The sequence below is a fragment of the Geotrypetes seraphini genome, chromosome 12 (assembly GCF_902459505.1).
Source record: "Geotrypetes seraphini chromosome 12, aGeoSer1.1, whole genome shotgun sequence".
NCBI lineage: Eukaryota > Metazoa > Chordata > Amphibia > Gymnophiona > Dermophiidae > Geotrypetes > Geotrypetes seraphini.
Window position 1 is genome coordinate 6,905,040 of NC_047095.1, and position 17,351 is coordinate 6,922,390.

General features: G+C 43.0%; 1 protein-coding gene across 4 annotated transcripts in view; it reads left to right on the forward strand.

The window, feature by feature from the left end:
* Positions 1 to 17,351, forward strand: part of CAMSAP2 (calmodulin regulated spectrin associated protein family member 2) — a 231,822-nt gene that overhangs the window by 192,904 nt on the left and 21,567 nt on the right. For 2 of the 4 annotated variants that reach the window (XM_033916859.1, XM_033916856.1), the window contains 2 exons: positions 631 to 703; positions 10,218 to 10,333. In XM_033916859.1, coding sequence (XP_033772750.1) covers positions 631 to 703; positions 10,218 to 10,333 — 189 coding nt within the window. Of the gene's footprint in view, positions 1 to 603; positions 704 to 10,217; positions 10,334 to 17,351 lie in introns of all 4 variants that reach the window. The other 2 variants (XM_033916855.1, XM_033916857.1) reach the window with 1 other exon arrangement.

The following is a 17,351-nucleotide window of genomic DNA, read 5'->3' on the forward strand; positions in this document are numbered from 1 at the left end:
GTATAGCAACCCCTGTCATTATAAATAAAAGTTTATGATTATGAGCTTTTAGCTCTCATCATTGTCCCAAATAAAACTGTGTCATATGTTAAAGCTACTGGATTATCTAATAATTTATTTATTTGATTCCAAATTGACCTCCAAAATTTGAGTATCAGTAGGTAAAAGTCTATTGATGAATTCAGGCTGCCCTGTTGATCAGAACATTTAGCCGTGGCAGCAGAGATTTCCAGCATGGATCACTGTTTCTCAAATGTTTATAGATAGTATAGTACTGCACGTTTATAGATAGTATAGAACCAGCCCTTACCTAATTAATGCAATAGTGAAAATGAATAGGAAAATGATTTTCCCCAGTGGGATTTGGCATGGTCATGGTTCAAACCTCTAGAAAACATTGATACTAATTTGAGACTCATTTAAATAGATTGAAGTCCCTGTAAAAGTTAATGTTTTGTAATATGCATGCAGACATACCAGAACAACCTGAATGATACATTGCACAGATACTGCCTTAATTATCTTTTGCTGGTGTTATCTAGCGGACGGACTCTTCATCTTGTTTGCATGTCTTAAATGCCAAATTTGTGTTTTTTCATTCAGGTTCACGAATTAATCGTGTTTTTTCAGTGTCTAGTCTTTCACTGGCCTCGCTGAACACGGGAGATAATGAGAGCATACATTCAGGCAAAAGAACACCCCGGTAAGGATGAACTTTTGTTTTAGAAACTTAATTTTGCATTTTCTAGTGCATGTAGGACTGATGAAAGATGCTGTGTAACCAAATCAATCATCTCCATTATCCAGAGAATGTTGATTATATGTTTGAGGTCCCTGGTTTGCTTTTAATACATCCCTGTAGCTATTGATATTTTTGTGTTTCTAGTCCAAGTAGTTGCCAAGAAAGCTGCTTTACGTTGTCTTGTATCAGTATCTGTACTTTAGTGAAGAGACCAGTTCAAATATGAAGAGAACATAAGAGCATAACATAAGAATAGCCTTCCTGGGTCAGACCAATGGTCTATCAAGTCCAGTAGCCTGTTCTCACAGTGGCCAATATATATCACTAGTACTTGGCCAAAACCCAAAGAATAACAACGTTCCATGCTACCGATCCAGGTCAAAGCAGTGGCTTCCCCCATGTCTTTCTCAATAACAGTCTATGGACTTTTCTCTAGGAAATTGTCTAAACCAGTGTTTCTCAACTCAAGTTTCTAGTTTGTTTATAGCTTGATATACCGACCATCGCATGTATCTGGACGGTTTACAATATTAAAAATTAATTGAATCTGCTAATTTTTTAAATTGAATTAAAATAAAATAAGAAGAGTAAAACTAATACTATGACATATTAAGACTTATTAGAGATGAGATACTGGGGATAGGGAAGTTTTAACTACAATATATAAATAAAAATAAAAGGAAGGATAGAAGGGTAAGGAATAACGAGAGGAAAATAAGGATGGCATTTCTTAAAAAAGAAATTTTTTTTCTCTTGCCATCCTCCCTCCCCCTGCTTATTGATAGGCATCTCTAAAAAGAAATGTTTTCGTTGCAGAGATAGAGAGGCATTGAATTCCAGAGCGAGGGTGCAACTACAGAAAAGATGGAATTTCTAGTATAATATAGGTCCTTAATTGAAGGTACTGTCAATAAGTTTTGATTCGCAGATCTAAGGACCCTAGAAGAGATATGTGGAATGAGATATTTGTCGAGGAAGGTGGAAGGTCTTCATTTTAAAAGTTAAAAGAAGAATTTTATATCTAGTTTGGTGGGAGACAGGTAACCAGTGTAACTCTCAAAAGAGGGGTAAAGTGATCTTATTTTTTGGCCTTATAGATAAGTTTGATTGCGGTATTTTGGATTAGTTGTAGTCTGTGGGTTTCTTTTTGAGTTATGCCATGGTAAAGAGAGTTGCAGTAGTCTATGTGTAAGATGATTAAAGAGTGAATTAGGATTTGGATCGAAGAGGGTTCTAGAACTGAGGTTGTAGAACGAATTAAACGGAGTTTGTAGAAGCAGTTTTTGGTCAGGGAACTAATTTGATCGTGATAAGTGAGATCTTTATCGAAGATGACACCTAGTAGTTTAAGTTCTAGTTGGAGGGGAACTGAATCGATAGATTATGTCTGATTAAAGAATCTTTATTTTTATAAGGGAATAGAATCCTTTGAGATTTAGCTACGTTTAGTGAGAGTCTGTTAGTTCGTAGCCAAGAGCTGATTTTGTCGAGTTTAAGATTAATTTCTTGAATGTCATTGCTATTAGCCGGGTTGAGTGGGTGGAGTAGTTGAATGTCATTGGCCTAAGCGAATGGGGTGAATCCGATAGATTGAGCTATTGTTAAAATGGGGCCAAGTACCCCCTATGACTGCACTGGGAGACAGGCCTAAGATTCCAGTTGGCCCAGGCGCCTAAGGCCCCTCCCATAGGAGGGGCCAATCAGGGTCTTAAGCCCCTCCCTGGTGCATTCCACAATGCACTAGGAAGGGGAGGTCTGCCATTCAGTGAAGGACAGCCTGCCAGACAGATGGAGGAAACATCGGGCTGGCTGGCCAACTTTTGAGGTACTTTGGAGTCCAGGTGTGCTTGAGGTGGGGTTCCGGCAGGAGGGATTTGGCATCCCTCCTATCAGCGATCTTTGCGGGATGGTGGGGGTGGGTCTGGCAGGAGGAACTAGGCATACTTTCTGCCAGTGATTTTTGCGAGGGGGGGTCCAGCAGGAGGCACTGGGCATCCTTCCTACTGGCTGTCTTTGCGGGGGTGGGGTTGGTCCAGTAGGAGGGACTGGGCATCCCTTCTGCCAGTGGATGTGTTGGCAGGGTGGCAGCAGGAGGAATTGGGCACTCCTCCTGCCATGGACATTCAGGGGTGGGGCGGCTTTGGGGGTTCTGGCAGGAGGGACTGGGCATCCCTCCTGGTGGCAGTCCTTGCGAATGGGGGGGTTCCCCAATTCTCTTACCGACACAGACACCAGTTAGAGAATCGTGACATTAGGCGAAGGACTGGCCACTCCCACTTCTAAAAGGTCTTGTTTTGGGTGTTTGGAACTTGGACGAATTTTTGGTTCAGAATATGGTATAAATATAGACAGTGGCCATTTTTTTTTTTCAAACTCATTTTGGACATACTTTTCAAGAATGGACACTTTCCTGCTGCTGACTTTGGACTACTAGTGCCTTAGGCCAAAAACGGACTTAGAAGTTGTTTTTTTTAATTATGCCCTTCACAGTTAACCAAGGGCTCGTAGAATGGGTACTTCCTCCTTTTTTCTAATGGACACTCCAATGTTGGGGGTCCATGGGTTGCAGGAAATATGGGGGGGTGGGGTGGGGGATGGAATAAAGGGTAGGTCTTACAGAGAGATGTTTTAAGTGTTTCTGTTCTTCAGGCTGCTGGAGGTGTGAAGGGGCCCTACTATAGTCTGGGTCAGGAGGGGAGCGAGGGTTCCCTACATAGCTTGTAACTGATATGGCTCTGGAACTTAAACTACTAACTTGCAATGTGCAAAGCCTGAACAGCCCATTTAGGAGACAGTTGCTGTTCAAGGAGGCTATATGGCTTAAGGCCTTGATCCTTTTGGTGCAGGAGACTCACCTGCTTAAGAAGCATGAATATTTGATGCACCATCCCAGATATCCACATGTTTACTTGGCTTCTAATAATCAGGGGAAAAAAAACTAGGGAGGTGGGCATATGGTTTCTAAATCTCTCAAGCTTGAGCTCACCAAGGTGTTACGAGATCCAGAGGGTAGATTTTTACTGCTCCGGGTGGCTATAGGCCCTGACCTTTTCACAATTATAAATATATATGCTCCCAATGAAAATCAGGGCTCCTTCTATCAACAAATAGATAGGTTATTACAAAAACTCGCTGAGGGTCAGATTCTGATAGGGGGGACGACGACTATAATTTAACGTTAGACCCAGCATTGGACAATTCAGCGACTTCAGTCACGTAAGGTACGGACCGAGGACAGCTGAAATCACTGATAAATCACTGGGGACTGAGCAATCTATGGAGATGAAAACACCCTAAAGCTCGTGGTTACACATTTCATTCACAGGTACACAACTCATGCTTCAGAATAGATTATTGGTTGGGGGATGGCAAAGTGGCAGGGCGGGTGATTGGAAGTGCTATCCATACTAGCACATTGTTGGATCATGATCCGGTGGAATTATCACTCACAAGGGACCTTCCATCAAGACCCCCTTGGAGACTCACAGAGTCTCTGCTAGCAAAGCCGAGGCACATGGAACAAGTGACTAAAGAATTACAGGAGTACCTGGACTTCAATGACCAAGAGGGGGTGGCGCCTATGACTCTTTGGGAGGGCTGCCAAGAGGAGATGTAGGGTAAGATTATGGCTCTGCAGGCTCATATTCATAAAACAAGGGAGGCAAAGGATTATAGCAATAAAAATGATGCTCTTCCCCAAACTGTTATATCACTTTGTGGCATTACCTATATGGCTTTCTCCAGTCTTTTTTCGTAGTCTGCACAGAAAGTCTTTTCATATATCTGGAAAAGGCATCCCCCCAGGGTACAGTGCTCAGTACTCTACCAAACAAAATGATGGGGTGGAATGAGGGTACCCCATTTTACACTGTATTATAGAGCAACTCTCCTGAAGGAGTTATCAGTCTGGGTTACCTATGAGGACCGCCCATGGCTACCGATATTCAATCGTTTATACCAGATTTCACATTATGGAAACTACCATGGGCGTCAATAGCAACCTTAAGGGACCGGATTCACCAAGATAACCCTTTCTTAGCTATAATATTGTGTACATGGTATTCCCTTCGCAAATGTATGTTCCCAGAGAGGATCTATTTTCTCCATACACCTATATGTGCTACTCAAGGATTTATGGCAGGCAGGGAAGAACCTGGATGGGTCTGGGCAGGGCTACGAACACTAGGACAGATGTGGGGGTGCTCCTTTGCTTCCCTTCAGGAAGAATATGGCCTTACTGCTTTTAGAACTCCCTCCCCGCCCTGCGCTGCTCACTAAAACACTGCCGCCAGTTCTCACAGCATTGCCGCAAGAACAAGTCCCGTGAGAACTGGCGGCAGTGTTTAGGTGAGCAGAGCAGGGCGGGGCGGGAGTTCTAAAACCTCGCTCCTGAGCGTGCCAGCCCAGGTGCGCTGCTGGCTTCTGACGGCTGATATCGGCAGGAGAGGCTTAGGCAGACGCGGGGAGGGGTATAAAGTACAGTAGTTAGTACAGTACTGTATACAGTACTATATTAGCATATGTCGATTTACAACCGAATGAACTTACCACCTATCATTTGGAACCAATTGCGGTCGTAAGTCGACGACTACCTGTATCCGGCAACTAATTTATTTTAATTGGGACATCATATAGTTCTGAAAGAAACCAGGAGTTCTGAGACCTCCTCTGTTTCTATTCCTTGTCAGTGTCCAATGAGACACTCTGGGGGGATACTTTTTCCATATATAGTCACATTTTGTTCTGTAATGATTTCAGTCTAGCTTGGGAAATGGTTTAGGTCAGGTAATGTGTGAGTGAGATATAAAAATTTGGGAAGAAATGTCATTTTTCAGACAGCTAGTTTCCCTAGCCTATGCCAGCTATCTAAGGCCTTGGAGAGTTCTGGAAATAATTTGCCAAAGTTAATCTTATAAATTGCATTCAGATCACTGGAAATTTTCACCCCCAAGTACTTAATAAATTTAGAAGCCCATCCAAATGGCATATCTTGTTGTATGGATGCCATTTCATGGATGTTCAAGATCACATTCAAGAGTTCTGACTTGGACGCATTCATTTTAAACCCAAACAGGGCTCCATATTTATTTAATCTAGTAAGATAAAGGGGATTGTAGATTTATGCCATACCACTGTAAGCAAGATGATATTAGCAAAAAGGGATATTAAATTCCTCCCCCCCCCAATTGAGCTGCCTGCTCCTCCGCTCATTGTTCAAGCTCTTCAGTATGATTTCCCAAATCCATGATATCTACTTGGAGCTTCGAAATGATAGTTACCATTTGTGCTTATGATGCGGCTATGTCTTTTATTTCTTGCTTGATTTCCACTACATGTGCTGTCTCTAAGGCCGTCACCTTCACAGTAGAATCAATTTTCAAGTCCTGATCTGACTGAGAACCCGCAGCCGCCATTTTTTCTGTTTCATGGCATAGCTGACTGCTGCCTTGATAGATAAAATCCTGCAAGTCAACAATCTTTTTTTTTACTTATAGCTCCAGATGATCATACTGGGAAGACAAAGCAGTCCAAAAATCCTGAAAATTACCAAGTTAAAGCTAGCAATGGTTGTGGATTACATCGGGTTATGAAGAGCCTTGGGCTTAAGCATCCATTCGGCCCGTTGATGTTACTTCCTCCTCCCTTCTCATAATTTTTCATTTTTTGCAAATTTCATTTATGGGCCTTCGGGCCATTCCTAGCCTGTTTGCAGGGTTAGCATTTACTCAACCTCCCCAGACCATATCAGTGGTCTTCCCCTCTATGTCAAAGCCTTCTAATAGCTTCAAGCAGTGCACCCAGTGCAACAGGGCTATTTCAGTTGCTGGTCCACGTAATTGGTGTGTTCAGTGCCTTGGTCCTGACTGTGTAGACTCTTGTCAGCGCTGCTCTAAACTTCAAAAAAGGCTTGACAGCTCCAATTCATCATCACCATCAAAGCCAGTACTGATGTCAATATCATCGTTGTTACCACCTTCAGGATTACCTGGTAAAAAGGCTAAGAAATATAGTCATACATCATCTCAGCATACACCAGCGTCATTTCCAACCTCCACACCATTGACACATTCTAAGCATCAGTGCACCGAGGCAAGATCGCCATCTTTACAAGTGGTGTCTCCTCAAAGGCATGCCTCATCATTGAGGTCATCAACACCTCGACACCCAGTACCATCTGCACTATCTGTAATGATGACTAACACCGTACCAGTGCCCTCTCTGCAGGATCAGTCCCAAGCAGTTTGCGCCACTGCAGTGACACAACTGGTACCAGCTTAGCCTGAGTAGCGCTCTACACAGATATCGAAAACCAGGTCTCGCACTCCCCATCAATGTAATATGAGGTCGAGGAAAAAAACCCAACATTGAGATGTCGAAGCTCTGTATTGCATCAACATTGTAGAACATCTCAGAGTATCTCTCAATGTTCATCGCTTTGAAATAAGATTAAGCAATTTATCAAATTTTAAATAAAACTTGAGACTTGATCATAGTCGATGTTCTTCTCCACCTCAACATTAATCTCTATACCATTAATCTCTATACCAATCTCGACTCTCCCCTTCTCCAACACAGGACATCGAGAAATATGATTCAGATTTATCCCACCATACTTCCTCTGAGTATCCAGAACTCTTAGCTGAGGAGTCTTATGGGATATCTTCTGATCCATCTTCACCTGCTCTCAGATGATCACTACCAAAGAATCTCTTGTTCACCAACTTCATTAGACAGATAGGTTAAGCCCTGCCATTAAAATGGAATCAGAGTCTGAACTTGGGGCAGAACCTTTTGATGCCTTAGACCAGTGGTTCCCAGCCCTGTCCTGGAGGACCACCAGCCAGTCAGGTTTTCAGAATAGCCCTAATGAATATGCTTGGAGCAGATTTGTATGCTTGTCACCTCCATTAAATGCAAATCTCTCTCATGCATATTCATTAGGGTTAGCCTAAAAACCTGACTGGTGGTCCTCCAGGACAGGGTTGGGAACCACTGATTTAGACTATGAGCAGATTCCAGAAGTCTACCTAAAGCTTCCCTTTTATAACTTGATGAAAGATACAATATTTCAAAAATTGGGAAGCACCACTATTGGTCCTTGTGGCTCCACAAAAACTAGACTCCTTATACAGAGTCCAATCCTGCCTAGGGTTTGATAAACCACAACTCCAGCATCAATCACTATTAGTGGAGTCTGCGTTAAAGAAGGCTAGCAGTTCCAGAATCTATGCTAGCACCCCTCCAGGCAGAGAAGGAAGGACTTTAGACAAATTTGGTCATAGACTACTCCAGAACTCAATGCTAACCAGTAGAATATTTAGTTATAACTTATATATGACCTATTATAAATAAATAAAAAATGATAGAAAGTCATTAGTTAAGAAACTATCTCAGTATGAATAATACATTCCAGATAACATAACATAACTTAACTTTATTTTTCTATACCGCCTTAATCAAAAGAATTCTAAGTGGTTTCCACAAAAGAGAAAAACTAGACAATCAGTGAAATACAAAATAATAATGATTTCGATGATTGTCCAGTTTTTCTCTTTTGTGGAAACCGCCTAGAATTCTTTTGATTAAGGCGGTATAGAAAAATAAAGTTATGTTATGTTATCTGGAATGTATTATTCATACTGAAATAGTTTCTTAACTAATGACTTCCTATAATTTTTATTTATTTATAATAGGTCATATATAAGTTATAACTAAATATTCTACTGGTTAGCATTGAGTTCTGGAATAGTCTACGACCAACTGAGTAATTTTCAACATATTTCCAATGACCTCCTTTGATGTTACCTCAAAAGCATCAGCATTATCTATTGCCATGAGCAGACAAGCATGACTGAGAGTTTTTGATTTGGATGCCAGTGTCCAGGAGTACTTGGCCAACATTCCATGCTTGGCTGATGAGCTCTTTGGGAACAAGATAAAGGAAGCCACCCAAAAGATCACAAGGCATGAGCAGTACATGACTAGTCTCTCAGCCTCAACCTATCAGGTGGTATAATAACCCTAAACGCACCTCCTATTTCTCTAGGTACAGATATATACCAACCTCTACCTCTTCAAGAGCTCCTCCTCAGAAATGCCCCAAGCAACAGAGAACTCAGAAGACCCAACCACAGTCTCAGCAAAAATCTCAGCAGTCTTTTTGAGTTCATTCTAGAGAGCAGTTAGTGGAAACACCTCTACCAAGGAGGACAGCTAATTGCCTCCATAATTATAATTTCCAAAGAATGTTTAACTATTGCCCAGTAGTTGAGAATAAAGGTTTATGTACCATATCGTAGTCCTAGTTCTAATTCATTGTGTAAGAAAAACTGAGGGCCCTATAAAAAAAGTTCAATACCCCAGAAATTTTTAACCCTATCCTGAAGAATCTGCTGATGATTTCAAGCAGGAAACGAGGACTTTAATTGTCAATGACCTTTGATTGTTGCTCTTGTGAGGTCTCTTGGCCAGTCTAAATCATACACGTTCACACAGTCTGGGCAGAACTGACCTCAAAGGTGCAAGTTTCTCTTTCATTGTACCAGTGTGTCTGTGTAAAGGCTGCTACCCAGAATGATCTTTGGATTTTAGTATTCTTGAGAAACGGCAAAAAATAGTGGACAACTTTGATTTAGAAAATTAAATCTAAATTTACAGGACACTATTCAACTCTGCAGTTGGCATTCCTTTTATATATCAGTTGTGGTGTTTAAAGATATACCTAAATATTTAGTGCTAACCAATATCTGGATATTGAAACTGAGTATTCAGGTATAGAGCTGATCCAGACCAGTGGCATAGCCACAGGGGGAGGGGGCAGGTCTCGTGGCTTGGGCCCTCTCTCCTTCAGCTCAGGCCCAATATGCTTTAATAGATGACAGGGATGCCAGACCTTTGCAGTCGAAAATATCTCCAATGAGTCCTGCCTGTGCTATCCGAACAGCACTTAAATTAGCAGACACACTTCGGCCTCCAATGCTGGCTCTCTCATGCATGCTCAGTTCAGCAACTTAATTATGCATATGTGGGAGTGCCGACATTGGCAGCTGAAGTGGATGAGTGCTGCTCTGGCAACTGAGGCAAGACTCACAAAACAGACCTGTTCAACTGGTGAAGTTTGGCATTATCTGATTAATGCCAAAGAAAATCCCAGACTGTCCCAGTGCTATATGGATCAGGCGCATAGCCAGAAGTGCATTTTGGGGACAGTGGAAGGAGAGAATGCCTGGCCTTCTCAGTCTACCATTTCTCCCCCCCCCCCCAAAAAAAAAAAAATAAAAAAAATGCACTTCAGGCTATGCCTCTGATCCAGATAGCACTGGAATAATGCAGGGATTTTCAGTGGCATTAACCAGATAAGCTGAAAATATCAGAGTAATAGGATCCACTGAGTATCAGGCCAATAATTTTCATTAAGGCAATTCTTTGCCCTGTTTTTGGAAGGGAATATAATTCTTATTTATATGTTCCATAGGTCTGAGTCTGTCGAAGGATTCTTATCCCCAAGTCGCTGTGGTAGCCGCAATGGTGACAAAGATTGGGAAAATGCCTCCACAACCTCATCTGTAGCTTCTGCTACAGAGTACACAGGTCAGAGGCACTAATGCTTTTTACACCAGGTCATAGGATGAAGGTGTAGAGGAACAGGAGTGCCTTAAGAATATGAAATAATGAAAATTAGAGTTAATGAAAACTATACTTACCAACTGAGCTGCTGTTTGTTTGTTTTTTAACAATTTTGCTCGTTATCATTGGATGTGCAAAGCTTGTCCTTTTCTTCCCTTGGAAATTTCTAATGTTTTTTTAAACATATATGAATGCCTCTGGAAAAGTGACTTTGAATCTGAGACTTTAATATTGAGAATGGCCAGTTTTCCAAGTCATGGGTCCACAAGCAGTCTGAAAATATTCTATTACAAATTGTTTGCTCTAACATAATTCATTAAAACTTCATTTTTTGTTTTTGGTGACTTTAAATCACCTATTCCACAGAGATAGTCACATCTATTTTACCATATATACGCATCTATAAGTCAATCTTGTGTATAAGTCAAGGGCAGTTTTAGGACTAAAAATACTGTGACACATGTATACTAGGGTGGTGTGACAAGTTTAGTTAAAAAGCAAGTTCTGTAAGAAAAATAGGTTTTGTCAAACTCTGCAAAATACTTTGATAGTTTCGATGACTTAATGGACTGTGGCGCCATCTCATGGAAATTTACCAAACTTTTCAGACCACCTCTTAAGTTAAGGTTGGGTCCCACATTGCTCAATCTCTCTCTCCCTCCCCTCCACCTCCAAGTCAGATGTTGTCCCCCTCCCTCTCCTGCCTTTCCCAAAACCACTCCTTCCTTCCCATAGCCCACAGCTGCACAGATTTCAACAGAGTCAGAACAGACTTAAAGCTAGAAGGAAACAGATTAATCATCAGATTTCAGTATGTCGAGGATGATGTATTTATCTCGCACTGATAAGTCTCTCACTTTAAAATTTTGGTAAGTCCAATAAAGCAAAATGTGTTTTCACAAATCATGCATCCTTCCTATCCAATGAGAATATTTTATTCAGGAATCAGTATTTCTCAGCACCCACCCACACACACACATATGCACTCCTTTTTTTTCTTTTACAAGAAAAGAAAAATAATTCAGAATTTTCCTAACCAACCCTTTCCACATGTCTCAGCTAAACTTCCTCTTTGAACCTATTGCTTGAGACAATCAGCCAATCACATGGCTTTTAGCTGTCACCTGATAACTGTCATGCACACATTCCTGCAGGCATGCCCTCTTCTCAATATAAGAGGTCTGACAATTAAGCTTGTGAACTTGCTTCTGTGTGCTTATGTTGGCAACACTGTACAAACAACTCGATAAGGTTTCATAACCTTGGTATATCAATGTCTCTCTCACAGCTGTGTTTGTGTTGTTGTGTGGCGGTGTCTTGTTGAGTGGCACTCATTATTGTATGTTTTTGTGTGCTGTCGCAAGTAGAGAATGACATGGGGACAAATTTGTCCCCGTCCCCGCAGGAACTCAATTTCCCCATCCTGTCCCCATGAGTTTTGTCATTGTCCCTGACCCCGCCCCATTTCTGTAAGCTCTGCCTTAACTACACAAGCCTCGAACACTATGATTTTAAAGTGTTTGAGGCTTGTAATTCCAATTATATCCAGGTCTTCCCCCTTGGCCACGACCTCTAGTTCACCCATCTAAGCCTCATGGCCAAGATGGGTGAACTAGAGGTCGTGGCCAAGGGGGAAGACCTGGATATAATTGGAATTACAGAAACATGGTGGACAGAGGAGAATCAATGGGATGTGGCACTGCCGGGGTACAAGCTCTACAGGAGGGACAGGACACACAAGAAGGGGGGAGGTATAGCAATATATATAAAGGACTCTATCTACTCGGTCGGGATGGATATGGCAAAGAAGGCAGAGGGGCTAGAATCGCTATGGGTCAAATTGCCGGGAAACAAGGGTGCAGTCATAAAACTGGGGCTATACTATCGCCCACCTGGTACACCGGAAGGAGTCGGACACGACTTGGAAGCTGAACTGAGACAAGAATGCAGGACTGGAAGTGTAACAGTGATGGGGGACTTCAACTACCCGGGGATTGACTGGAGTATGGGTCACTCCAACTGCACTAGGGAAACAGGATTTGTAGAAGCTGTGAGGGACTGCTTCATGGAGCAACTAGTCAGGGAACCGACGCGAGGGAGTGCTACTCTTGACCTCATCCTAAACGGATTAGGGGGGCCTGCAAGAGGGGTAGAAGTGGGAGTACCACTAGGCAACAGTGACCACAACGCGATCAGATTCACATTAGAAAGGGGGACACCCACAGGAAGGAGGACCGCAACGACTGCGCTCAATTTCAGGAAAGGGAACTATGTTGCTATGAGGGAAATGGTGGGGAGGAAGCTCAGAAACATCCTTAGGATGGAGACTGTAGGAAGCGCCTGGACCCTATTCAGGGACACCCTGCAGGAAGCACAAAGAAAGTACGTCCCCAGTTTCAGAAAAGGCGGCAAGAACAAGCGGTCAAAGGACCCGGTTTGGATCTCAACAGAAGTAAAGAGGGCAATAAATGACAAAAAAGTATCCTTCCGGCGATGGAAAAAGGACCCAACGGAGGAAAATCACCAGGCGCACAGGAAATGCCAAAAGGAATGCCACCGAGAGGTTAGAAAAGCAAAAGGGAAATATGAAGAGGGGCTGGCCAGGGAGGCGAAAAACTTCAAGGCATTCTTCAGTTACGTAAAGGGGAAGCGACCAGCGAGAGAGGAGGTGGGGCCGTTGGACGATGGGGATAGGAAGGGAGTGATTAAGGAGGATAAACAGGTAGCTGAGAGGTTGAACACGTTCTTCTCGTCGGTTTTCACGAGAGAAGACACATCTAGTATACCGGACTCAGAGGAACTCATGAGCGGGGAACAGGCTGAAAAATTGGAACACATAGAGGTAAGTAAGGAGGATGTCCTCAAACAGATAGACAGGTTAAAATGCGGCAAATCGCCGGGCCCGGACGGGATCCACCCAAGGGTTCTGAAGGAACTAAGACAAGAAATAGCGGGCACAATCCAGCATGTTTGCAACCTATCCTTGAAAACAGGAGAGGTACCAGAGGACTGGAAATTGGCGAATGTCACACCTATCTTCAAGAAGGGATCGAGGGGTGACCCCGGGAACTACAGGCCGGTGAGCCTGACTTCAATTACAGGGAAGATGGTGGAAGCTATGATCAAGGACAGTATTTGCGAGCACATCGAGAGAAATGGCCTACTGAGAACAAGCCAGCATGGATTCTGTAAGGGAAGGTCATGCTTAACAAACCTTCTGTACTTCTTCGAGGGAATAAGCAGTCGGGTGGATAATGGGGAACCTATAGACATCATTTACCTTGATTTTCAAAAGGCTTTCGACAAGGTGCCACACGAAAGGCTGCTTAGGAAGCTGTGGAACCACGGGGTGGGAGGGGATGTGCACAGATGGATCAAGCACTGGTTGTCGGGTAGACTGCAAAGGGTCGGAGTGAAGGGCCAATATTCTGACTGGCAGGGAGTCACGAGCGGTGTGCCACAGGGATCGGTGCTGGGGCCGTTACTCTTCAACATATTTATCAATGACCTGGAAAAGGAGGCAAAGTGCGAGGTTATAAAATTTGCAGACGATACCAAACTGTGCGGTAGAGTTAGGTCCAGGGAGGAGTGTGAGGACCTGCAAAGGGACCTGGACAAGCTGGAAGACTGGGCAAACAAATGGCAAATGCGCTTTAACGTGGAAAAATGCAAGGTCATGCATATAGGGAAAAAGAACCCGTTGTTCAACTACAAATTGGGGGGGGCATTGTTGGGAGACAGCAGACTTGAAAGAGACTTGGGTGTGCTGGTGGATGCATCACTGAAGACATCTGCACAGTGCGCAGCAGCCTCGAAAAAAGCCAACAGGATGCTGGGCATCATAAAGAAGGGCATAACAACCAGAACACGGGAAGTCATCATGCCATTGTATCGAGCGATGGTGCGTCCACATCTGGAATACTGCGTTCAGTATTGTTCGCCGCACCTCAAGAAGGACATGGCGGTACTTGAGAGAGTCCAAAGGAGAGCAACGAAACTGGTAAAGGGGCTGGAACACTGCCCATACGCCGAGAGATTGGATAGGCTGGGGCTCTTCTCTCTGGAAAAAAGGAGGCTCAGGGGAGATATGATAGAGACCTTCAAGATCATGAGGGGCATAGAGAGGGTGGATAGGGACAGATTCTTCAGACTGAAGGGGACAACAAGTACGAGGGGGCATTCGGAGAAACTGAAGGGAGATAGGTTCAAAACAAATGCAAGGAAGTTTTTTTTCACCCAAAGGGTCGTGGACACATGGAATGCGCTACCGGAGGAAGTGATCAGGCAGAGTACGGTACAGGGATTCAAACAGGGATTGGACGGATTCCTGAGGGATAAAGGGATCGTGGGATACTGAGAGAGATGCTGGGATGTAACACAGGTATAGAAAGCTAACCAGGTAATAAGTATAGAAACCCAACAGGTCGTACATGTGCAAGACCGGAGGGTTAGGACTACGATGGGAAGATAGGACTTAAATGAGAAACCAGGGTGGCAAGGGAGCCCCTTCTGGTGATGCAGACAGGTCGTGACCTGTTTGGGCCGCCGCGGGAGCGGACTGCCGGGCAGGATGGACCTATGGTCTGACCCGGCGGAGGCACTGCTTATGTTCTTATGTTCTTATGTTGTGCAGATGAGGACAGAGCATGCAGGAATGGGGCAGGGACAAGAAAAGAACTTGCCAGGACGGGATGGGAAAATGAGTTCCTGCGGGGACAGGAGAAATTTGCCCCCGTGTTATTCTCTAGTCGCAAGAATGTCGGAGCTTGAATTAGAGTAATGAGCAAACATTAAATTTCTTGTTATATTTGGCAGGAGTGGAAGTGAAATCAAGGACATGTTAGTCCAAGTTTATGAGGATAGTGCCATGAAGAAAACAGCAGTATACAAACAGATTAAACATTTTTCTGAAGGGAGAGAAAGTGTCACTGATGAAGAAAGGGCAGGGCAGCCAGTAACGAGCAGAACTGAAAAAAATTGCAAATATTTGTCGAATCATCAGCTGACTGTGAGAAGCATAGCAGACCAAGTAAACATTGATAAAGAAACAGGAAAATTTTAACTGAAAATTTTGGCCCAAGAAAGGTGTGTGCAAAAATGGTCCCAAAAGAGCTCACCGATGAACAAAAGTAAAGGAGAATTGACGTTTGCTAAAACCTTTTGGAGAGGCAAGATGATGTTTTGGGTTGTGCTATTACTGGTGATGAAACATGGATGTACCAATATGACCCTGAAACAAAGCTTCAAAGTGCACAGTGGAAGTCAGCCAATTCTTGATGACCAAAAATTTCCACCAGTCCAAATCAAGAATCAAAACGATGTTGCTAACCTTTTTTGATATCAGAGGGATTGTTCATTATGAATTTGTACCAACTGGACAAACAGTTAACCAAGTTTACTATTTGGAAGTGCTGAAAAGGCTGCTTGAAAAACACAAAAACAACCTGAACTTTTTGCCAACAACTCATGGCTCTTACATCACAATGATTCACCAGCTCACATGGCACTGTTTATGAGGGAGTTTTTATCCAGAAAACAAATAGCTGATCTGGCCCCAATGGCTTTTTTCTTTACCTGAAGATAAAGGAAATATTGAAAGAAGACATTTAGATGACTTTCAGGACATCAAGGGTAATACAACTATAGCTCTGATGGGCATTCCAAAAAGAGTTCCAAAATTGCTTTGAAGGGTGGACTAGGCGCTGACATCCGTGCATAGCATCCCAAGGGGAGTACTTTGAAGGTGATAGTAGTGATATTCAGCAATGAGGTATAACACTTTTTCTAGGATGAGTTCGCAAACTTAACTGCCAGACCTCGTACGTGCTCAGCACAAACTTTCAACCAGCCAGACCTTTTACAGATTTTAAACAGTCAAACTGTTTATTTTTATCACTCCCCACTCTCACTTGTCTTTAATTTGAATACTGTACAAGCATCCTGAATTGAGTTCTTCCCACACTAGGGACATATATATAGCACTGGCTATATCCTCTCAAGCTTCAGTGCAGCCAGAATCTGTGTACAGTACTTCTATAAAGAAGAGTACTATGGCACTGATGAGAATGACACTGATTCTTTCCATGGACATGCATTGAGATTTTGTGAGAATTTTCCCTGAAACAGCCAACTGTAAACCATATGTATAAACAACCAGATCTGTAACTCCTCAAGTGCATTCCAATCCATGTATGTTAACTTACAACAAAACAACAAGGCAAGCAGTCCACCAAAGAATCCAACGTGAAACAAAAGAAGATTGGCAGAAAATAAGGAGATTCAAATTAGGTTAATTCAAGGTGCTCCCAAGAACCATGCCCGAAGCATTTCGCCAAACAAGGCTAGTCAACGCTAACAAAAAAACCATATCTTTCATACAAACAGAACACAGAAAACACCTTCACCTAGTATGGAATATGTAATCAGAAACTAACCTCTCCCCCTTTTACAAAACTGTAATATGGTTTTTAGCCACGGCCAGCGCTAAAAAATGCTCTACAGTTTTGTAAAAGGGGGGATAAAATAGAAATACGTAGACAAAGGTTAAATAAAACCACCAAGAAGCTGGGCTCTACATACAATGCAACACCACAGAAACAGCGATGCATGTCCCCTAAAGCAAAAAAATCAATAAATAGAAATTTTTTTTCTACCTTTGTCTTCTCTGGTTTCTGCTCTTCTCTTCTTCTTGTCACTGTCTTCCCTTCATCTTCTGTCCTTCTGTGCCTCTTCCAGAAATTGTCTGCCTCTCCCTTCCATCTCTTCTTCTCTCCCACCCATTGTTGTGGCATCCATCATCTTCTCTTCCCTCCTCCAATGGTCTGGCATCTCTCTCCTCTCCTTCCCTCTCCCACACCCCCATGGTCGGGCATTTCAGTCTCTCCTCTCCCTTCCTCCCACTTCCATCAGCATCTGCCCCTTTCTATCCCTCCAACCCAATTCCATCCAGCATCCTTCCTTTTATATTACTCCCCTTCCCCTG